Genomic DNA, 24317 nt, shown 5'->3' with positions numbered 1-24317 from the left:
CCTCTGCCGCCTTTTCTCCGCTTCCCTCTCTAAATGTGAGCCAAGGCCTTGAGGAAAAGAAAGAGGAGCAGAGTTCAGGCTCTCCCTCGCTCCTGGAGGCCATGGGAGCGCCAGGAGAAAAAGCCAGGTGGTATTCTGACTCATGCCTCCAGTTTGGGCCAAAATGATGGGCTGCCATGGAGCTGTAAGACAATGAAAAAAAAAAGAGGACTAAACAGAAAACAAGTCAATCTACACTGTATTCTTTTATTTTCTTAGTTGTTCCTCCCACAGTATTGAATTGAAATGCATAACAGTTACATTGTAGAAAGCATTAAAACAAAGTACCTCAACTTGCTGATTAATTTTTAAAATCGATTATAAACAATCAAAAAGCACAAAAACAAAAAGAAGTCTGGTCCCTCAAAACGGGAGAATAAACAAGAGTATTCTGTTATTTATCATAAGTTTGGCACGAGGGATTAACATGAACCGAACATCACACAAGCTTTGCAGACAATCATAGAAAATGTCAGATACAGATCTTTACAGACCATCCATGCGCTTCGGATCGAATTAAACCTGATTTATTCTTATCCTTTAAACCATTTATGATTTTTTTTTCCTTATTTCAACTGAATCATAAAAAAAACCCTAAACAAAATCTATTAATTGACTGGTTTAATTAGTACAGTAAGGAGTGAACTGCATTTTTAATACTATGCGGCAATCAAACGTAATCTACAAGCCCCATGACTGGGGATTAGGATTGGCCCGGGGTGGGAATCTCCCTCTTTCTCCTGGGCTAAGAGCAGTGCTATTCAGTAAACAAACTACAGTTTGCCAAGAAATAAATACAATTCTCAAAAATACAACAGCAAATAACAACAACAACACCAACCAAATAAAAAAACAAATGATTGTCTAAAAAAAATGAAAGACACATGAAAATGGAGTTGCTAACAACTAGCATTCAGGCTATTTAGTGGTATTGTTGGTCGGCTAGGATGATTTCAAGAATTTTTGAAAAAAGACGTATGCCCTTTACAGAATGACAATTATCGTCAGCACTGGCTACTTATCTCAGTAAATAACAAAAACAAGGTAAAGTACAAAACAAAACATTGTTTCTTCTCTTACACTAAAAAGACAATCTATTTATATCCGTTCACATATAGCGCAGGTGGGCAGGATGGGGCGCTGCTTGAAACTTGTATACAGTGCTGTGATTGTACAGACACACGCAGTCACGAACACACAAATAGGAGACTGGCCTTATTTCAGTTGAACTCATCTTCATGTGTTTCTTGTAGATATTCGTCAATAGTCAAGTGCTGATCTTGCCGTCTGAACAAGGAGCAGCTTTCATCCAAAAGTTGAACATCTGCGGATCTCTGTGGGGGTGAAACTTGACTTGCGTTCTTGCTCTTATGCTTTACACGCAACGAAACATGCTACGCTGAAACCAGCTCTCAAGAATGTTCCCGAATGTGCTCGAGCCTCGACACACCAGCAAAGTCATGTAATTCGTCTGCATCAGCGGCCTTTACTGTGCAAAACAGAGAAACTCCGAAGAATAAATACAGACTTGTATTACTTTAGTGTCTTTTTTTTTTTAACCGCAACTTAGTTGTTGTTATTGTGAAAAATCATTTTAACTTTTTGTATTTGCCAAAGGGTTTTGTGTGGACAGTGACCCTGCTTTGTGTGTAAGGCAGTCAGATGGGTCATGGTTCTGCTCAGCAGTCACTCTGTGGACGGTCTGGGACCCTCTGATAGCCTCTGTGGCGGACGCCCGCTGCCGTAATCGGGTCAGGGGTTGTGGAATGCAATGGTATTAGGTGTCATCATACGTGGCTAAGGGACTGAATGGCACTGGATTCAGCCGCAGCCCGTGCCAGACTGTGCCACATGGTGGCCGGGGTGTGGGGGGTGGAGTGGAGAGAGTCCTTTTCAGCCAGAGACAACATCATGGCATACGCCTGAGGGAACAGAAGAGGGACGCAAAGCTTGAATATAGTGATTCGTGTAGAGGAGGCAAACAAAAGAACGTACACAAAGCCCTATATAATTAGTGGCACCCCTGGTAAAGATATGCTAAAAAGCCTTGAAGTGAGTTTTTTTTATGGCGACTTGGTAACCCCAACGTACCACTCTGTTGGTACATCATTTTATTGACTCTAGTGGCCTTTATTGGACAGTGGTTAGACAATAAATTATTTTGTGAGAGAGAGGGGGGGGGGGACATGTCAGAGGCCATTGCACCAGGACTCAAACCCACGACAGCCGCAACGAGGACTAAGGACTTTGTACATGGGTCGCACACTTTACCCCTGCATCACTGCGGCACCCAACTACATCACTTTTCATGTGGCAACACTGTTTCATCTTGTTTTTCTCCAACATTTCAGAATTAGTTGTTCATCTGAAAGCTCAACACTCTTTTAGCTTTTAGCTAAATTGATCAGACAGAATGATGGGCAGCTGTTAGCTGGAGCCACTCCAAACCCTTAACACAAATACACACAAATACATGCAAACAATGCTGTAAGTAACTACATACATTATATTTATAATTTGTGGTTATGACTGAAAAGAAATAAAACTCATTTAACGTACCTATTCTCCTTCCTATTTGTTAAATCTGTCACCATGTTGTAATATGTTATGAAAATTACATAATGCAGCTTTAAGATTAATTAACAGTTTTCTTATTTCTGGTTTACATCACATCAAATGCATCTTAATAACAATTGCTTTGTCTGGAAAGACATATCAAAAATAGTATTTCTTAATGTTTGATTGTTATTCCTTGCTAAATATAAGGTAGATGTTTTTAAATAGTGTTTCAGTGTGGGAGTAAACATGAAGTATTCATGTTTAAGCATTTAGCACATCTTTACCAGGAAACCCAGAAGGAATGGAGGATTGGAGAGAACTGGAACTATTCCTCATACCTGAGACTTGGATTTCCTAAAGAGTGGCTGTTTGACTGCCTTGGCGAGTGATGGGGAGGCGAAGGATCCATCGTCCTCATCTCCATCTCCATCTCCATCTCCATCTCCGTCTCCGTCACTCAGCTCGCTCTCCTCCATTTTGCGCAGATCCGAGAAACGATGGATGTGATCCAAAGCTGAGAAGCTGCTCTGTTCCTCTTCATGTGAATACCTGGAAGTTAGGTAAAGAGAATAGAATAGAATGTCATATTAAATATAAGATTTAAGAGTGCTTTTACAACACAAATGTTCAATCAAAAAGCTACTAAAATCAGACAGCAAATTATTCATTCAATATTCAAGCAGTGTAACATGATAATTTAATGATGTAAAAAATATTTTAAAAACCTCTAAAATATTATTAAATTAAAAAGGCTTTCAAGAGATATCTTAAGCGGATGATCTCATGTAACATTTACCTCCTAGGAGAGGTTTTGCAGCTGAGGTTTAAGTCGTTGGGCTCAATGAAGTCCATTTCATCGTCGCCAACGCTGCTGGGATGCACCTTGACGTCTGTCTTCTGAGGACTGTTTCTCGGCTCCTCTGCTTCTTCCTCCTCTGCATCCAGGTCTTCCGCTTCCTCATCTTCCAGGTCACGTGATCCGTGGCTGGGCATCAGGGGTTTCCCCTCCTCCAACAGGCCTCCATTTAGCCTGTGGATTAGGATCATTCACAGAACAATAAATATAAATTCTATCTATACGGTTGGTCTTTTTGTTTTGTAAATGAAAGTAAGTATAGAGAGCTTTGTTGTGGGTCTTTCAGTTTAAACCATAAACTGTGGAAGTTACGAGATAAACAAAGCAAGAAGTGGAGGATCTGCTGCCGAGCAAAGCCGGAATCCAGTTTGTCATCAAGCTTTTGGGGCCCCTTTGGGCACAGCAGCACTGGGCTGATCACTGCGGCACTTAAATGGAGTGCTCTGCCTCTCTCTTTGTTTATTTTCTCTACTATCTCGTATTCATCTAATAGGCCAAATATTTAGCTGACAGCCCCATTTGCTGGGAGAGTTATGAGAGAGCTGCCAACCGGCCTACTCCTCTATCCCCGAAGAGGGAGAGGGGGCCAGCTATCCAAACTGCTGGAGTCTTAATCTGTCCCTCTGTCTCAGCACCACAGGAAACCACCATTTGGCAAATCATCTGGAACCACATTAAGACTGATTCACTAATTACACTCTAGGACATCTCTCGTCAGCTTGCAAAAATGCCATTTCTTTGCACAAAGGCTTCAGAGAAAAAACACTGAGAAGCGAACAATGAGAATATCGAAAGTCTAACACAACCCAACAGTATAAGAGAGAAAAAAAATGGGATACCTGAACTGGATTTGTCTGAAAAAAGGGGCTAATATTACAAATTAGAAGAATTGTGGACTGATAGTCATCAGGAGCGGATGTTCTTGCAACGCAGCTCCTGTTTAGAACGGCACACTGACAGGGCAGTGTTCGTGCCGTCCCAAGCTTGCACAGCTGCAAGCTTGGGACGCTCTCTTCTCTCCAAAGAAGAGAGCGAGAACTCTGTGATTAAGAAAACAGATTCGCTAATTACGCTTTCAAACGTGGTAATTTGCTGAGGATAAAGTATCTATCAGGAGCAGTCAGGAGCACTGCAGTTTGAAAGGAAACACAGGCCGACCCTTTGACCCCACCCCCATCTACACTTTTCCTGTAGGCAGACATGTTGGTTCCAGATGTGGCGGTCTTTCTGCTTCAACCTCCCCTCACCCACAACCCCCGCCACCATTTCTCCTCCATTCTTCTCCAGTTCCCCTCTTGATAGTTTACCACCCGGTCCGGCTCTCACAGGCCTTATCCGCGATCTCCAATCTGTGATCCCACCAACGTGAGACATGGAAAAACAAACGGAGCGACCCAAACGACCCTCCTAACTGCTTTCTGATCTAATCACCACAACAAGAACCAATTTGCATAACGCTCGGACATTTTTGCACACACAAAGATATCTTTCCTTCCCTGTGGCCTAATGGCAAGTAGTATTAAAAGCTCAACGGGAATTCCAAAATCCAGGATTTTATTATCACAGATGATTGGTCTCTCATTAGGAGCCCTAAAAGTAGTGTGGTTAATAACAGAGACTGCCTGAGAGTAAAAAATAATATAAACATAAATAGGGTGATAAGAGGTAACTGTTACATATTAAAGTAGTACTTTAATAAAACGGGGAATAATTATTTCAAAGACCTTCAGTGTAGCTGCAGATCTGACAAAGGAAACACGTGAAGCTGTGCTTACCCTTCTTCAGAGGGGTCCGGTGATGTCTGGTTCTGACTTGCGCTGCTAATAAAATTTCTTATTTCATTAAAATAGGAGTCTTCTTTGTCATCCAATATGGCACTGCTGCTGTCCAACTCTGACTGCGGGGATGACATTGCAGTTCCTGCAGAAAAACACAAAAAAGCAAAATGTCAGTTTTATTGGATGATAAACCTCTTCTTCAGTTTTTCTTTTCTTGTCCTATCTCCTCTGGAATTGCCATAAATTTTGTTCCCACAGCATGACACTGCCACCACTATATGTGTAAAATGGGGTGTATGTAGGGTGTAAAAGCAGTGCTGTTTTTGCAAAATTTTGCATTTGGGTTACAAAGTTCAGTTTTGGCTTTGGTGAGACTTCAACTAGTCTCACCTGAACAGAGCTCTGTGAGATGCTCAGACTGTGAGATATTTATTTAAAATGTAACTCTCCAAAACCTGGCACTGACCTTTCTGAAATGTTTCTTGGTTTTCTAAATGTTGTTTGTTTACTAATGTTTGCTAATGTTCACTAATGTTCACTAATGTTTACTAATGTTTACTAATGTTCGCTAACAGAACAGCTGAGTTTATACTGAGATTGTTACACGACAAAATGAGGAAATGTTTCAAAATTTTAATACTTTTGCAAGGCGTTGTGTGCATTCTCATTTATTACTCCGTTGTGAAATATTATCTGTTCGTCTCACACCATATATCAGTTTGGCAGTATTCCTGCTGTTTAGGATCAGTTAACATCATTGGTAAATGCAGAACTGTGATAGAAACCAAATTCCTTTTATTTAATCAGTTAGAAAATATATTGTCTCATGCGCAAAAGAAAAAGCTTAGCTAATAAATACATTTGTATTTGATAGGACATTAGGCATGATTAAGTAGCCGCCTCCCCTGCTGATGTTGGCTTCTGACCAGTTGTCACCACTTGTTCTGCTGATTCAGAATGATGCAACCGAACAAACTTGTGAGCTGTGATATGCTGATGAAAGCAGTTCATTGTAAAAAAAAAAAATCCAGAGCCAATTTATGCAGGGGCGACGATGGCAGATTTATATAGCTTAATTTGTCATCTTCTAGATTCTTTCAAATCAAGGCAGTTTAATTTTATTCTCCTGTACAGAATTATTTATGAGTCTTAAAAGCAAGCAGATCAGTTTTATTTCACAAAATCCATAAATTTTAGGAGATTTGAAAAAGGAGACTTCTAGGTGAAGATCCGTATGGTTTGGGGCTCACCTGACAGGTGGCCGTTTTCATGCTTTTTGAGGTGGCGGTCAAGGTTGGTCTGCTGGCCGAAGCAACGGTCGCACAGGTGGCACTTGAAGGGTTTCTCCTTGTTGTGAATGTTGCGAATGTGCCGCTGCAGGTTAGAGGAGATGCTGAAGGAGCGGTCGCAGTATTTACACCTGCACAGAGAGCGGATAAAAACAATCAACAATAAACAGCAACGTAGGAAGAGATGGATAATGAAGCTGGCGTTTATTTCTGTGGGAAACAGAACTGAAATCGGTAATGCCGGACACACCAACACACACATGCCGAGTCCCCCAGCCTCACACATGATGGAAGAGCCTGTTTAAGGTGAAACAGCTCTGCTCTCTTATCTCCAGCCAGCGCAATAAAGCTGCATTCTTCTCTCACAAAACAAGCACGCAACAGATTTGGTTCAAGCCCTGCAAAATTAGGGGCTCCTGCCAAGTTTCTTCATGCAAAATTATACGAGAAGATTACATCTTTTTTGCTGGTGGAATTAGCTCGCTCTCTTGGCTGTCCCTCAGGAACCCTCCTGGTTATCTCCACACAAGAAAAAAAGAAATTACAATAAACAGCGGTGATCTTTTCTAATGGCATGCCAGCACGTAGAGTTGTGGGCTATCAGGCTCGGGCAGGAAAGGCCTACATCTGTCTTATTCTCTCCCCTGTGGTCAATAGGCCTCCTCCAAACTTTGGGCCAACATTCTTCCACCTTGGTAACTACAAAGCTGAATAACTTCAGCAAGGGTGTATTCATTATTCAAAAACAGCAAAGGTGCAAAAGTGAATTTCTGCGTTCACAATGAAATAAACACAAAACAAAGTGAGAAAAATTTGTTTTAAGAACCACAGTAACACAAATGAGGGTATGGGGGTAGGGGGGAATCCTTAATATCATGACAACCCCATTGGACAGCAAGAAAGTCTCACTTGAATCCAAAGCTTGCAGCTTGCTTTGAGTCTGGCCTCATAACTGCAAGAGAAATGACCACAGCTGCTAAGTCTGGACTTCTCATCTCCTCAATTTTCAACAAACTTCTCCTCACCACAACCCCCGCGCCCCCTGTCCCCTCCCTTCTCCACCCCACAGTTCTGTCACCAAAGCAACAGTTATCATTTTTCATTGGGTAAATTATTTAGCAGTGGGATAATTATTCCAAGCTTATGGCATAGGAAAACACACATAAACTCTGTTCAAACTGTGGTCTGGTAATCCCTGGGAAAATGTCTGTGTCTTGCTAACAAACGACCTTTTTTTTTGTACTTTTATTTATTGTTCGAACTGAAATTTGCTGCTTTCTTTTGCAGAAGAGGAAATGTTAGATTCCCTATTTCAGATTTGAGTTAATATGTTTTTGTGCAAATACAATTCTCGGTGAGGGGAAAAAAAACCCTGTTAGTTTCATAAAGTGCAGAAAGACCGATGGAGATGGAGAAGCTAGCACAAAATTTTCAAAGCACAACACGCCTCTTTATTACCCAAATGTAGAGACAGCATCCAACACTAAGTCACACTCTTTTCTTTTTTTTTTGGCTGAACAGAGCTCTGCAAGATGTTCACAGTTTGAAATAATGTAATATAACCTAACTTTGCCTTAAACGTCTTTACACTTTAGTCCTGAGTTGTCTCCTTTGTTCCTTCAGGACGCTTCTGGTTCACTAATTTTCTCCAACACACCTCTAATGCTTTCACAGAACAGCTGGATTTATACAGAGATTAAATCACACACACGCAGATTTGCTAATTATGTAAATAAAAATCTGATAACCTTTCCATTCCACTATAAGGTTTGTGTTGATGCAGTCCATAGAATTCCAATAACATACACTTAAGCTTGTGGATGTAATGTGACAAAATATACAAAAAAATAAAGGTCATAGCATACAGACAGAGACAAATCTGGCTTGCAATGGGCCCTAAACAGAACAAGTCATTTGGCAACCTTAATTAGTACCACTGCTCACCAGGGCCTCAGTTATAGCTTCTTCATATTATTTATATCATATAAGTTTAATATTTCTTCTATGTCTGACATTAATAATATTAAGCTTTTCTGCATGAAATTAATGAATAGAAATAAGGCACTATGTGTTTACAGACAGCTTAATCTCCAAGTCATTTCAAATGATGTTTTTTTTTTGATAGCACCCAGGATAACTTGTTTTTTTTTTTTGTCCTTTTGACAAAGATACATATATTTTATTTTTTTAGACAAAATTTGTTGTTCTAGTTAGGGTTCTGAAAGTATGCAGAAGAGGGGACGCATAAAACTGAAAGTTCTTTTTGTACAAAAGATAAAAGTTACAACTTAATTTTGTGGTCTTCTTTGAAAATCCCTCCACTCTTGGAGGTCTTCTGCTTCTGAGATTCCTAGTGTGCTTATGCCTCGGGCCGACTCTACAACAGTTAAAGGTTTCTAGAGTTCATACAGCAGGATTACCTGTATGGCTGCTCTCCAGTATGAGTCCTGAGATGGCGAGTCAGGTTGGCAGAACGAGGGAATATTTTTCCACAGTATCTACAAAACAGTTACATTCATTTGCAGTGCTTAACATATGCAATTTTAACAAGTGGTTTTTTTTTTTTTTTTTAAACAAATGTACATTTCCGTCCTCGGACGAAATAAATAATCAAACTGCTCTTATCAGATCAGTGCCAGAGCTACCTGCATGTGTAGCGCTCCTTGCCCTTGCGCAACAGTGTCTCTGGAAGAGTGGAGGGTGGAGCTCTGAAGTCGAACATGGACGGAACGGAGCGCAGCAGTTCTCCCGACTCTGGCTTCAAGGAGCCAAATGTCTCCAGCTTCTCCGCCATGCTCTCAATGGCCGTCATCTGCGGAGAGAGGCGATTGGAAGGACATTAGGGCTGAAGCCTTTTCTGTCTTGAAATGCAGCAGTGTTTTGTACATGCAAAGCTAGAGTGTCCGCTTTTGTTGCTATCGACATGAAAATTCTTTATCAAATTTAAAAGATTACTTGATTTTCTTTTTAGCACATTGTTGAATCTGATTGCAACATCCAACCAAACATACACAACAAAATGTAGCACCCAATATAGTGTAACAGCATGCTTAATGGAAATGATACAGAATATACAACTTCATTATATTTTATGTGCCATGTAATTCTTGTAACAAAGACAAAAAAGCAATTACAGAATTGCTTATGATACACCTAAAACTTTCTGAATGACCACTGGCAGCTCATTTACAGATTTGTTTACATCATTGACTGATGTGTGTTGTTTACCGGCATCATACAAGTTGAATAGAAGTGAAACAGGTATTGGGTGCATTTTTATCATGACATTCATCAATGATTCATGCATCACAAGGTGAAACAGCTGATATGGAGCAAGACAAGTGGATCTGACACTGATTCATAACTTTTCTGCAACAAACACATGTCATCTTCCCATTTATGATCAACAGCAAGCAGCTGTGCAAATCTAAATGTTAAATGCAGCCAACAAATAATCATAAAGCATGCATGCAATAAATATATACACACACACACACACACACCCCTACTCACACACAGGGGATTACAGACTACAGCCAATCTACTAATGAAACTGAACATTTACTTTCATCAGAACTCTCCAAGGAAATGTGTGCTGGGTAGACACACATGAGCAGAAAAAAAAAAAAAGCTCTGGTGGTCTTAGTTGATTAACTGCCTGGAAATGTGCACAAAACGGAAACTATACGTATGTGTGTGAGAAAGAGGAATGTGTCTATAATGTGTTTTTATGTGCGTCTATTTATATGAGTAAAGAGCATGTACGTTGTATGTGAGGGTGATTCTACCAGCTCAGTGCATATCTGTGTGTTTTCAGGTAGAGCGGCGTGTCGGGGTGTGTGTGTGTGTTTTGAACGTGTGTGTGGCAGAGGAGTGATTCATGTCCACTGCTGGGCTGTAAACCATTCTGTGCACAATGTGGGCAGACAGCACATTCGTCAATATGAAAGATGTTGACATTACTGATCAAGGGCCAGACACGGGTAATAATGATATCGCTGTGCTGAGAGGGGCGGGATGTTGGGGAGGAGAGGAGGGCTGCAGGGGGGAGTGAGAGGTGGGGGTCTCAGTAGGCCGCAGGGCCTGTCAGACCATCGTAGACACACACATGCACACACACAAAGTTTTTCTTTTTTTCCTCCATCTTTTAAAGGGGCCACACAAATTTGCATTATTTTACGTGTATTGAATTTTCAGCCTGTTTCTTCTTCTTATTTCAATAAGAGGACAAATCAGTGTTGATTCAGGTCCTCCACCGCAGCCCTGCTCCAATTCTGACATTCCATCTCCCGCTTTCACCCCCTGTCACTCTCGGGCTTCTCGCCAAGAATGACAAGACAGGAAGAGAAGAAACAGAGGATGAAAACTGGAGAAGAAGAATATGATGGAGGACTTGATGATTACAGGAGGGGGAAAAAAGAGGAATGCAACAGGAAAGAAGGAAGAAGAAGAAGAAAAAAGAGAACATGCAAACGAGGCAGTGAAGGGTCTGGAAGAAAGAGGAACTGATGGTTGATGGATGGCGCCGAAGTTCAGAGTTGGGAGCAAGTGATTAAGAGTGACGGCCGAGTGTAAAGTTCCTGCCGCAGCCGTCGACGGTCCCACCGAGGGAGGATGTGGAGTGTCAGGACTGTTTGATTATGAATATGCCAGCGTTACACGGCATGAATCAAAGTGCGACAGAGAGAAAGCCAGAGCGAGCTCGACGGAGATGAAATGCTTTCACATCTTTTCTGGAAATACAATGTGTATCTCATCGGGCTTGTTTCAGAAATTGCGAAGAAGTCAGTTTGCCTGCCTCTTTTGATGAGAATCCATAAATCTCGGGAACACTAGGGCCTCTACGGCTGTCGGCAGTATCATGTTTGTCCGATAAGACTTTTCTTTGAGCTCACTCTCGGCTCCATCTACTGGGGAATTCGGAACGGTTTCCAAACTGTTTTTTTAGTACCGCAAATCTTGATCTCTGCCAGGATTTTCAAATGTAAGAGTTTATGTGTTTCACATAAAACATGAATATTGCTATGCCTTAATTTTCTGCTATTGGTAAATAATTTACACATTTTCTTAGCTAGATTTTTACAAAATCAGTCTAAGAAATCTCCCTCAGAGTCTGATATGCATGTAAGTTAGTTTGATAAGGTCACCGTTTGGCCACCTACATCTCTGTGCAAGACACCAACAAGAAACCCACCCACACTTTTGGGCGATCATAAACACAACTCATACCTCCCGAAACTCCCTGTCTTTTCCCAGGAGGGTGCACAAATGTGTCTGTGAAGTTGCTTGTTGCTATAGTGTCGCTCTGGGACCAGCACTTGATTGGCTATCTTCAGATGTCAGTGATGCTGTTAGGGCCTTAATTAGCGAGATGCATTCTCAATTGTTGATCTTTATCAGGAACCAGATGTTTGGAGGGAGGGTCTGCCCCTCCTCACCTCCCTCCCACCCCAACAGAATCCCAGAGAGACTGTTACCCGTTCTCTAATGCAGCATAGACACACCCCAATCCCACCAACCACTACACACACACAAACAAGACACCTTGCATTTATCCCTCCCATCCACTCATGTAGGGGAAAAAAATCTCTCTTCATTCACCAGCTAAGCAAACACGTGTTAAGAGCTGTTAGATGGAGAGGGTGTAACTCAGCTGGAAATTCCCTCTTTAAAATGTTCTACGTTTATTAGAGTAGAGAGTAAATGTAAAGATGTTACCTCAAATAAATAAAGTATGCTCAGTTACAGTGTCTTGCAAAAGTACTTTATGTCCTTTATGGTATGATGTAATTGACTTATATATAGTAGAGCATGGTTATGTAATGGAGAGAACAAGATAAATTGTTCTTGAAAATTTTAACAGAGAAAAATATCTGAAATGTGCGGCTTACATTTCTATTCAGCCTTTCAAGTCAAAACCCAGCAGATGCACCTTTTGCTGTGACTCTGATGGACTTCTCTGTCTCAGATCAAATAAAACATGCCTGCAGCGTGATGCTGCCAATGCATCACTGTTGAAATGAAATCTGATGCCCATTTGGACCAAAAAAGTTTCATTGTGGTTTAATCAAATCAAAGCAAATTCAGCGTTTATTCTCAACCAATCCTCTAAAGCCTTCATCGGCTAAATCACACAAAGTTGGATCCTACTTAATTTGCTGACTTCTGAAGGGAAATGGCTGTACTGGTCTTTATTTGGAAATATCACACTGATAGGGTTGAATATACTATAAAATAAAATATTATATTAATTATGTGCTATTTTGTCTTAGTCTACCACGTAGAATATTAAAAGTAAAAAAAAAAAAAAAATAGGGTTAAAAAGAGACAAAGGGTAAAACTTTTCAATGTTCGTGAATACTTTAGCAAGGCACTGTACATGTAACATAATATCACACAATGCGCAAATTAAATATACAAAGAAGAATCGTAGTGATTTGTCAGTGATTAAATTTTGTGCTCTGCTTGTGTGTGATGGTGACAGGCTGAAGCCATGCAAATGTCCTTGTGTAAACTCCTATTCAGCCCATGCATGAGTTACGATTGAGGGTCTGACTGGTAGAGGACCAGCACTCCAGGTCAAAAAGGAACTTACCCAAGTTCTCTGATCTGGCAAACGAAACTGAGGGGCGGAAGAGAGGGAAAAAAGAAGGCAGTCAGAACCAAGGCGTGGTGGATGAATCAACACATATTACTACAGAGAGGAAGGAGGAATCTTGGTGCAATTAACTCTGAATGAGCAATGGAGTGTCTGTCTCTTGTGTTATGGCAGAGGTTTGACTGGAGAGACTAATAGTTTCCAACACGCTATGGTGTTCAATAAGCTCATTATGGGAGGTTACAATTCCAACTGCAGAATATAATCTAACCCAGTATTGGCTCGCAGTAAAATTTCCTGCCAGGAAATAATGAGATGAATCACTCAAGGTTTTGAAAAGTATCCCCAGTCCCTTAAGTTTTGCAAACTCTATTTTAACATGCTGCTCACAACTGAGTCAGGTGACCGATACTGAACCCCCACTAAAGTCTACAGGAGAACCTCTCGCCTAGTCTGGCTTAGACCTATGCAAGTCGGGCGTTTGTGGGAATGATTTGTGTGTCCAGACATCATAAAGTCATAAAGATGGCCTAAGCACTCTGTTAGTGTTTCTACTGATAGGACACCTCATTAGGGCGTGTGGGACGACCATGTGGCTGCTGCAGGCTGGGCCATGCCGCAGTCTGGACAGGAGACATAAATCAGACAAATGAAACAGCCTGTAAAAACCAGACCTGAAACGGCCTGAAAAAAGGGAAGGGAAAAGAAAAAAAATCATACGCCTGAGAAAGTGGTGTTTTCACTTTCCGACGGACCGTTCTCACCCGCAGGGTAAGATTGAACAAATGAACGTGAAAGCGACGTGTCATATACCCACACACGCACACACACTGGAGTACATACGCAGACACTAGCCTTCTGTGGAGCCTCACACTGAAAATGCTGGCACAGAAAAGGCAGGGGCAGAAATCATTGCTTTAAGAGCATATCATTTTTTTATATTGTAATCAAAGACACATTATGAGAAGATGTGTCACAATGTGGCCTTTCTTTGTGCCACATCTGGTTTAGATAGTCAACAATGGGCTTAACAGGCAGTAGCTTGTATAAAACTGGGGGTGCATACTTATCCTCATTAATTCTGTTTGGCCAGTCTGGGACACCCATTGTGAATAGGAGCCTCTCAGAAAAAAATCATAATATTCACAGACAGGGTCAGCAATTGCCCTCTCAATTCTAAACCTAGTTTCCAAGAATCTAAGATTCAAGTTGTAGTGTGGCTAAAGTCATGCAGAATTTAGTTGATTTAATCAAATTAATCTGAATTCCTGTCATTACAAAACACGACCAGAAGGGAGGAGTACTAATACCCCCTTTACTCTATGCTGCCCAAGCTTCTACAGTGCTATAGTCAGAACTTACTTGTGGATGGAAAAGGAAGCCTGGAGTTGGCCGCATGTACTTGTCTTTCAGAGTCTCAAACGGATCGCTCATTCTCCTCTTCTCAACCCTGCTAATAGTAGATTTCTATCAGCTCGTGTTGACTGCATAACCATAAACAGAAGTGCCCGTCTTTGCTCTTACAATATGCAATTAATGGAGATACTGGGAATAACAATACCTGTAGATAGGGTCCATGAAAAAAGGTGTGGGCCTGGCATGCTGTAAGGAGGTGTCTGCTTTAGGAACATCCCCTGCTCTCTTCGCCTCTTCAAAGCTTTTGTTCTTCCTGGTCTCCTCCTGACATGGAATCTGTCCACGGCCCCGGGAACCCAGGCTTAGATCGAGTGGCTGGTCCTGACCAGTAACATTTGCAACATCGGTTTTGGTGGGAACAAACTGGGACAATTTGCCCTCCTTTCGCTTGGTAGTGAGGTCAAATGGTGACTCAGATGACTTGCTTTGAGCCTTCTTGCAGTCATCTCCTGGCGACTGTGGCTCACCCTTCACGCCTGTTGGTCTGAGGTCCCTGTCTGGCAAGGGGTAAACTGGTGGAGAGAAAGTTGGGAAGAAAGGCAGTGGAAACATAGAGGGGTAGGGCAGAGACCCAACCTTCTTGTCCTGCAAGCCAGCCAGTCCAGCTGAGCCAAAATATTTCTCTGCAATAGAGGCAATGGCCTTAATAGAGTCATTTACAGCCCCTGTTACAGCCGTGTGCTCGTCTAGTGACGACTGCATAAGGGATTGGCCTGGAAAGCCTTTAGCAGTACTGCTTCCTATCAAGCTGGGACTTTGAGGGTCTCTCTCAGTGGCCTTTCTCCTGGGACCTTTGCCATTTTCTTGAGCAACTCCCCTCTCCCTTTCACTGTCCATGTCGCTTTCGAGTTCAGAGCCCGTTGTGCTCTCAAGATCACTCCCACTTGGTGTGCTGACGTCGTCCACATCGCTGCTTTCAGATTGGTCACTTTGCTTGTTCTGCTGTTTTGTGGACACCGAAGAGCCCTGATTGGGAAGTTCTGAGTCATGTATGTCGTTTCCAGGTGAACTGCCATTTTTGCACAGAGCTTTTAACAGTTCTTGAGACTCCAGAGCGCCAGGGCTCGGAGGAAGCAAAGGACTTTTCCTTAGTTCTACACCAGGCCCTGTAACAGGTGCATGAGTTGTCTGTCTAATAGGAGCGGAGGTGGCAGGAATGAGCTGTGGCCGGTGATATAGTCCAGAAGGAAACAGGCCGGGGAAGCTGAAAGGAAATGCTGGGGCTGCAGGGAAAGTAAGCCCACTATGGTGGCGGCTTGCGCCGAAGTAATCAGCAAGTCCAGCGCTGCTGTGACCGAGCGTGAGAGCTGATTTGTCTAAGCCAGGGGTACCAGGGAGTGGTAAACCCTGTGCAAACAACCCCCCTGCTGTGAAATGATTCTTTCCTTCACAGAACCGCCGGTGTTTGTTGAGGGACGAGGTGGTGCTGAACATTTGCCCACAGTCCTTGCATTTTATCTGTGTGCGACAGTCAGCATGCATGCGTTTGTGCCGGCAAAGGTTAGAGAACTGGGTGTAGGACTTGTGGCATACCTCACCTGCAGGGACACAGAGACAGACGGAGAATGCATTAATGCCCTGACACACTGAACCATAAACACTAGTGTGGAAAAGATAACATGTCTTCACATCTCTAATCGATATCCATTTGAATGACTAAGTGTGGGGAGGAGAAAACACCATTAGTGCTTATGCTCATTTTCCCATCACTGTGACCGTTTAGTTTCCAGCAAACAAAATTAAAAGGTGTGTCCAGATCCTGGTATTGTGAAGGAATCTGCTTGGTTGATGATATGAGTCAGTCACTGCCACTCATCACCTGCACATCAAACCAGATTCCCAGGAATCTTTTGGCCCATTGTCCTCCCAGGGACGCTCCCAAGGAGTCCACAAACAGTCACACGTAGACACTCATATGGACAGGCAGACACATTCACAGAATATTCTCATAACACAAAGAAATGAAATCACACACAACCACGCACGCAGGCATGTAGACATAAAGATACACACTTTCTCAGCCGCATGCAGTACAATGGCTCTATTTTAAGTTTGTAAAGGAAGCAGAGTTGAATGAATCCTATCCTGCAGTCCAGTTCCCAGGGACAGGTCTCACGTCCTCTGCTGCCTCTCTTCCCTCTCCCCCCTCTGGGCCTCTCGAGTCAGCCCCTCAGCCCCCTCACCTTGTCCCCATGCCTCAGGCCATGTCATCCTGCGCTTAGTGACCTTCCCACAGTCAATTGGGCTGTCACTCTGTCTTGGCACCGGTGTACAGTAACAACACCCGATCCAAAAACAAACCAAAGTTTGATTTTATCTGTCATCACTATTAATATGTCAACCTTATCTGTGTTTGACATTTTATTGGATATTGGAAGAGTTGAAAAAGACATGTTTATATTGTTTTCTATTTTCTTTTTGCAAGTCACAAATGTCAGTTTTGAGATACATATCGCTCCTAGTTGTCTGCTTCCACGCAATAGGATTCTTTATAGATGTGTTGTTCAGACTATTAATAAGAATTTGATTATTGGAGGCATATATATGTGTGTGATTGATCTAGCTCAGACTGGTATTGGATGTTGAAGTAGAGGTAAGGGAAATTTTATGGCTCACTCTCCAATTAGACCTCTGCATACTTTGGATGTCTTCCAGGCAAGAGAGGCAAATGAAAAAGATGGAGAGGAAGAGCAGTATTTGAGGAAGCACATTTACATAAACAGTCTTTTGAGGACTCATAGATCTAGAGAGCTGGAGCAAATGTGCTTTAAAGAGCAATTTTTTTTAAGAAGGAACACTTTATGTCATTAGTATTCAAGTGCCCAAGTAGTCAAAATGCCAAAAACATTTTGAACAAAATGACAATTTGTCACTTCCACTGCTCATAATCTTTCTTGTTATTTTTTGACTATTTTTCGCCATATTTTGATTTTTGATGTTTTGCACATTTTTGTACAATTGTAAAAATCTCTCTCTCCGAGCAACCATCAGACACGGACATTACATGTATAGACAATAAAGACTATATCACAAAAACATTCTAGTCTGGCAGATGGTTAAGTGCACTTTGAACCACGACTTAGCTGTAACTCCTCCCTTGCAGCAGACATGGCCACTGAGGTAGTCAGGTTCCTTTAGATCACATTGAAAAGTCAGAGAAGCTATAAAGTGTGTGTTTAACAAGCAGGGCTACAGGGCCTGAACAAACTTTAACAAAAGTCTCTTGATCATAAATCATAAATAATGTGACATTTATCGACACACAGCTCACACGTATTACACACCGAACGTGAGATCTGATCCATAGCTTAAGTGACGTAATCAGCCATTACTAAACTGAGGACCAATCATGTAAACACATTCAGGAGAGAAGAATGGGAGATGAGTAATAGAGAGTTGAGTGCTTCCGTCTCACAGAAAAGTGTTAAGACACACACATCCTCGACACATTGCGTGCACTGAGATACAAACAGAATCCTGTGAATGTACAGAACTTCTTTCCAAAACACATACATGTCCTTCAACAGCAGTCGGTCAAACAAACATCTTACAGACACACACATGATCTTGTCCAGACAGCTGTCACATTTCTCTGTCTTTTTTTTAACAGAGCCATTAGTTGTTTTTAAACCTGCATATTTCCTGCTGATTACAGCAAATGGACTATTCGCAGGGCTGTACATGTGGTTGCTATTTATGAGGAATGGTGAACATGGAGGAGGCAGGAGAGGAGAAAAAGAGAGAGGGGAATAATGAGGTCTTCAATGGAGATGCAGTCATTCCTGCCTATGCATATATATATATATATATATATATATATATATATATATATATATATATATATATATATATATATATATATATATATATATATTTATATGTGTGTGTGTATGTGTGGGTGTGTGCCTGAAACGCAGGATGCATTAAGTGTGTTGACAGGTTTGTATAAGTTTGCATAAGTATAAAAGAAGGAAAGAAAAGAAAAAGACTGAAGGGGCAAAGGGGAAAGATCACAGTGCTTCAGGGGAAAGAGGAGATCAGATCTCTTGTGGTAGTGAAAGTGTGAAAGGTCAAAATGTGTTTGGGTCTGGCTGGTGTTGACGAGAGGGGGCGTAAGTGTATGCTTAAGTGAGCAGGCATCCTAGAAAAAAAAAGGCTGTTAGCCCCTCTGTCTTCACCAGATCACACTTGGTCACTATGACAAAGTGGCAGGCCGGTATTACTATACAAGCAGAATATGAAGAAAACAAACTGCACAATTCTTGTTTAGACATAAATAGTACAAAAAAATGTCAGAATAAATGACATTACAAAAAGCTGAAAAAAGATCAATTACAGTTTCTGCAAAATCATAATTTTTTTGTCATGAAGTCGTGTTGTTATTGTTATAATGTACTGAGGAGACTTACATAGGTAGGGTCTTAGTGACTTACACATGAAGGGCTTGACACTGCTGTGAATGTGCTTATGCTGCTTGAGGCCCGAAGACGTTGCAAACGTCTTTCCGCAGTCGGAGCAGGCATGGGCCCGAGCCCCGACGTGCTGAGAGCGAATGTGCCTCTGCAGGTTACTGGGGTCTGTGAACACCTGCTGGGGGAGCAACCAAAGAGACACACAGGGGAGTTACTATGTGATTCAGCTAAAGTGTGCAGAAAAAGAAAAGGAGTGTGTAGAAAAGAGCCATTTGTTAAACAGTCCCTTCCATCACTTTACCTTTGAGCAGTTTTCACATTCATAGTGCTTGCCACTGTCATGCGACATCTGATGTCGGATCAAGTTTGATTTCCAGTTGAAAGCCTTGGGACACTGATCACACTTGTATTCCCTCTCCTCAGAGTGCGACTGACTGTGGTTCTCCAAACTGGAGAAAGATGAAATGAGAAACCAACAATCAGAATTTGTCAGATTGCTTGGGGTGCCTTACAAAAGTATCTACCCTCAAACTTTCTCAAATTTTGTCATTATTATTTGCCTTGTATTTCAGTCAATCTATCTTCCCATCAAAGCTTTCCTTCCTTACTTTAAGCACATCTTCTAATGATATTGTTTCAAAAATTGCCCTAGTTTTTGTTTACTTTTCTGATGAAATTTAAAAGTGATGCATTAACATATCTCTGTGAGAAATTTAAGGCTTAAATTCTTATCATAACCTTACTCCCCATTAAAGTTCTCTACCACTGATGTGCCTGTTGTGTTCCTTGGTCTTGATGATGTTGTAGCTTACTAATATTGTCAGAAAACCAGCCATATTTAAAAGAGATTTATTTACATGCATATAAATAAATCTCTTTTTCCTAATTGGGTGATTTTTGAAAGCAGTAAATTTTATTTAATGGTATTATGGAAAGGAGAGCTAAACACATGCACATGCCAGACTTTTTGGGTGTTTGTAAAATAAAAATGAAAAGGACACTTTTTTTTTCTATGATAATTCAGGTGGTTGGATATTTCTGTTCATTACATACCTCTGGACATCAGGGAAGACCTGGTCACACTCCTTACACTCATGTAGGCCATGAGACATATGAAGGGGCCGTAAATCTTGAGGTTCTTGAGCTGTCAGGTCAGCGTCCCCTCCTATGCACAAAAGAAGAACATAAGGACATATTATCCATGAATTCTACAAGAAGATTTACAGACTTGCACAAAGATAAAGACTTACAAGGTGTATTGCATAGCTCCTTCCTCCCTGATTCAAACTTTCTAAAATCTCATACCAAGTTATTTCTTCAAATATTTCAGATGATTCTCTACGTCTAGTTCTATCAAATGTTCACATTTTATCGTATTTGAATGGTATTTCTTAAATATCCATCTGACATTCGGGTACACTCTACTCAATTGACGTGGGAGTTTGTTTTATTTACAGTGAAGTAAAACTCTGATCACTCCCTCATGCTGTCCGCCATCTCATAAAAAGGACTTTAACCCATAGGAATAGCATAAGAAATCTGAGAGGGTTTGAAACCCTAACATGCATTGCCTATACTTGAAACAAGTTGGCATAATTACACAAATAAATGAAGCTTTGTTCCACAAGGTTATTTGACCCAAAACCTAAAGTATATGTCTTACCTCGATTGCTCCTTTTTCCACAGAAGAATTGAAATGAAGACTAATTGTGATTTTACAATAAAATGTGATTATTTTTCCATATTATCTACTTCCAGTCTCAAGAAACAACGATCTTTGTTAAACATCTATCGTGTATAGGTTTAGATAAATCTCCGCTTCCTATTTGTAGACTCATCCCTTCACAGTTTATTCCTCTGTGATCTCAACTTTAGCACCTAACACAGACATCCGTTCACCCTCTCCAGCCGCTCATCCATCTTGTCACTCATCACAGCTCAGAGTTTACAGCAGCATAAAACAGGCATGCCTGTTTAGAAATAGAAGTCAAACCTTGGTTGAGGAAAGCAGAGGGAGGCATCCCACACGGCTCCTTTTGATGATCCAGCAACTCATTGCGGGACTCAAAGTGCTGGTCGCAGTCCTCACAGCGGTACTGCCTCTCCTCTGCATTGTGAAAAAAAGAGAAGCTTTTGAATACAAAGTGAGATGTCTAAAAAAAAATTGCATTGAAAGTGGAAAAAGTTGTGTATTTGTGTGTTTGATGCATACCATGAATATCAGGAGCCATTGTGTCGCAGAAATACTCTTCAGCCTTCATGAAAAGTAATAGTTCCTCGCCAGGAAAAATCTCTCTAGTGACTTTGTAGAAGATCTGTAACACACAATATATATATTTTAGTGATTTAAAAGACATGTTTTTTGGATAAAGGTAAGATAAAGCAGCACTGAACAAAGCTACTCATGTAACTTGTTCAGTTTTTGCAGCTTGTCCTGGTCTATGGAAAAGGAAAAGTGTTACTAAAAAAAGGGAAAGAATTCTAACTTTAGTCTCAAAATGCTGAGATTAAAGTTAAAAGAACAGTCAACCTTCTGAGAGAAAATCAAAATTTCCTTTTTTTTCAGCGGCCCTAATCTTCTTCCGTACTGGTTGAATGTTTATAGCACAATTTATATTTTTTACACACTACCACAGTTGAGCAGCAGTGAATGTCCCTCAAGGTAGTTCCTGGTGCATAAACACACAGATTTCCGCAGTTGTTTACATGGTTAAAACACCACAAAGCTACCGCAAAGGATTACCATACACATGAAAATACACTCACTCATTAACTTGTAATTAATCATCTTATGAGACATCCATCTTTGAATATATGAATGAAAGCACAAACAACTATCCTACTGAATAAATACACAGCCTCATGACGACGCACTGCAAAAAATTACCGCGGGCAGGAAGTGGTAAATTACTGTGTGGACAGAAAGCTTGCTAATTCAACAGAGAGCAAAATAAGCAGGCAAACTGCTGAAGAAGCGGTTGAGTTAAATTAAATTCATCAGCTAAGGAAGAATCTCCAAGCAGGAAAGTAAAACCACCTCTACATGCTTTCATTTTAAACCAAGACATGCTCCACAAATTTCTTCTCCAAAACATGCAATCAATATGGCATGTGCTGCACAAAGGCCTGCTGAGCAGGTGAGTGTCTATTTAGGCAAAGATGGGGGCGGTCACATTAAAGAATCAGCTGAGAGACCCTGCGACTGCGGAGCTTCCCATGGACACACAATGGCCTTTCTCTGCAAAACAATCACACATGGGGTTATTTTCAGCACGCTTTGGACGTTAAACATATCAACTTCCTCTGCTGTGTCAACATGACAATGATGATGGAGGAATTTATTAGAAATGCATTGGGGGATTGATGTGCAGCGGGTGAGAAAATGCTTCTGGGAAGCCGTGGATCACAGGTAGGCGGCTCATGAAGGGAATTCTTGAATAACGCGGCTGCAGCAGCAGAGCCACAGCGGCTCCATGTCAGGTTGCGATAAGTATCTTTGTCGAAACAAGGATAATGAGGTATTCTGTAGCACATAGCGCTGTTGTGTCTGTCATTGTTCTTACGTCTGGCAAATGACATCATACTCAGAATTACACTAGCAAGTCAGGAAAAGGAATATATGCATTTTAACACCTTACTGCCTAACTTTATTTACAATTGTATGAAAAGATTACTTATGTCAAGTAGAAGTTAAATCAAATAGAGATTGATCATTTGAATATATGTGATGTGTAGTGTATAAGTATTGGTGTAGCTAAAATAGGCTAAGTCAGTGGTTCCCAAAGATTTTCTGGGCCCCCCTATGGATTTCAATAAAACCCCCCCAAAAAAGAAAAAAAATCAACTGGGCACACACATCGTTCAACCAGACAGAAACCTATACACGTATTTTGTTTTCAAACTCCACTGAAGTTTATTTCACACTTCAGGTTGGAATAAAACACACTACAAACCATCTTTACAGTGAAACATTTTGTGTAACTTTTTTTTTTTTTCATTCATCCATACTGCTTCCTGCGCCCCACCCCCCTGCAATGGTACTGTGTCCCCCCTAGGGGGCGCGCCCCACACTTTGGGAACCACTGGGCTAAGTAATTGGGAATCACACCAGATGGCAGAAAAGGGGTTCAAATATGATCTTTGGTAGGTGTGGAATATGCATCAACAGGCATTGGTGAAATAAATGTGGCACCCTGGCTACATCGAGGCTGGAGATGCGTTGTCATTTTGAGAGTATTGTCCAACAATGCCTGCTTGTCAGACTGATTGAATAACACTGAGTTGCAAAGTCAATGAAGCGGCCTTCTCAAACTCTAAGCAGCATGCTTAGATAAAGAATCGGTGACAGATTGACAGGCACTTACTAAGTGACACATACCCTGAGTGGCTAGCTTTGAAACCTCCAACAGGAGATTTTTAATTAGTCTGTGTTGCATTTGATCATCTCTGGTACCAAATTCTTTATTTAAATAAATTAAAAAAATAAGCATTCCAAATCATTTTTTCCCATTATTATGACTGTAGATGAACTACAAAACTTACACTTTTGGACTAATTAAACTTGGTATGGACACACATGAATTATGTAGATCCAGTATTGGTACCAGAGTTCTAAAAATAGCTTGTGATTTAGAAAAAAACTTTGTGGAAAAAAAAGAAATGGGTTCTTAGTTTTGCAAAAACTCTCAGCTTGTTCCATCAGGAACCATGGGTATATCGTTGCATCATATGAGCAAGCATATGAGCCTCGCTTCCCAGGAGAGTGATAACCCTGTCCTAGAAAAAAAATGATATGCTTTAAAATAATATGTGGATAAAAGAGATAGCCTCCTGTCCTGTGTTAGAAACACTGACCTACATGGTTAAAGGACATAAGAGGAGTTCAAGGATATTTGAAGAACTCTGGTGAACTATATTGAGCGGGGTTGTTTGTTTTGTTTTCAGGATTTGTGTTTTTAAGTCAAATCTTAATACTGAAAAATAATATGGGGGGAAACAAGAGAAACATTTTGCTTTTTCACCAAAAGAATTAAAGGAACTCAAGTGTGAGGGTTCTCGTTCTTTGCCATGTTTACTTCAACTTTATTGTAAACATACAGGCGAGCATAAATGGAACGCTTAACATGCTTGAGCGGACAAACAGAACCTAGCTCCAGCGGGCCGTCACCTCTGTGAGGTCACCAAAATATTGATACTACGAAACAATCAAACAGCGGTTCAAGCAGATTTGTTATTCTGTAGAAAATCCGCTCAGACGCTGATACTGAGGCTGAAGACAGAAGCTGTTGAAAACCAAAAGGAGAGGTAGGTATATCAAAATCTCGAAGAATGTCAATAACACTTTTTCAAAGAGGCGAGTTTTTACATTTG

At 41.1% G+C, this 24317-nt stretch overlaps 1 protein-coding gene across 13 annotated transcripts in view; it reads right to left on the bottom strand.

Annotated features, from left to right (window-relative positions):
• Nucleotides 1–226: 226 nt before the first annotated feature.
• The window catches only part of mecom (MDS1 and EVI1 complex locus), a 161482-nt gene continuing 137391 nt past the window's right edge, over nucleotides 227–24317 (bottom strand). For 2 of the 13 annotated variants that reach the window (XM_032545733.1, XM_032545746.1), the window contains 15 exons: nucleotides 21160–21262; nucleotides 20941–21054; nucleotides 20001–20112; nucleotides 19249–19396; nucleotides 18945–19125; nucleotides 14681–16073; nucleotides 14482–14572; nucleotides 13117–13143; nucleotides 9167–9333; nucleotides 8942–9019; nucleotides 6483–6652; nucleotides 5230–5374; nucleotides 3395–3628; nucleotides 2937–3147; nucleotides 227–1961 (listed from right to left, as the gene is read on the bottom strand). In XM_032545733.1, coding sequence (XP_032401624.1) covers nucleotides 1827–1961; nucleotides 2937–3147; nucleotides 3395–3628; nucleotides 5230–5374; nucleotides 6483–6652; nucleotides 8942–9019; nucleotides 9167–9333; nucleotides 13117–13143; nucleotides 14482–14572; nucleotides 14681–16073; nucleotides 18945–19125; nucleotides 19249–19396; nucleotides 20001–20112; nucleotides 20941–21054; nucleotides 21160–21262 — 3309 coding nt within the window. In that variant the 3' untranslated portion in view covers nucleotides 227–1826. The remainder of the gene's footprint in view (nucleotides 1962–2936; nucleotides 3148–3394; nucleotides 3629–5229; nucleotides 5375–6482; nucleotides 6653–8941; nucleotides 9020–9166; nucleotides 9334–13116; nucleotides 13144–14481; nucleotides 14573–14680; nucleotides 16074–18944; nucleotides 19126–19248; nucleotides 19397–20000; nucleotides 20113–20940; nucleotides 21055–21159; nucleotides 21263–24317) is intronic. The other 11 variants (XM_032545734.1, XM_032545736.1, XM_032545737.1 and 8 more) reach the window with 11 other exon arrangements.

This window comes from Xiphophorus hellerii, chromosome 18, assembly GCF_003331165.1.
Source record: "Xiphophorus hellerii strain 12219 chromosome 18, Xiphophorus_hellerii-4.1, whole genome shotgun sequence".
Lineage (NCBI taxonomy): Eukaryota > Metazoa > Chordata > Actinopteri > Cyprinodontiformes > Poeciliidae > Xiphophorus > Xiphophorus hellerii.
The sequence above is the reverse complement of the archived record's forward strand: the minus strand, read 5'-3'. Positions and strand labels throughout refer to the sequence as shown.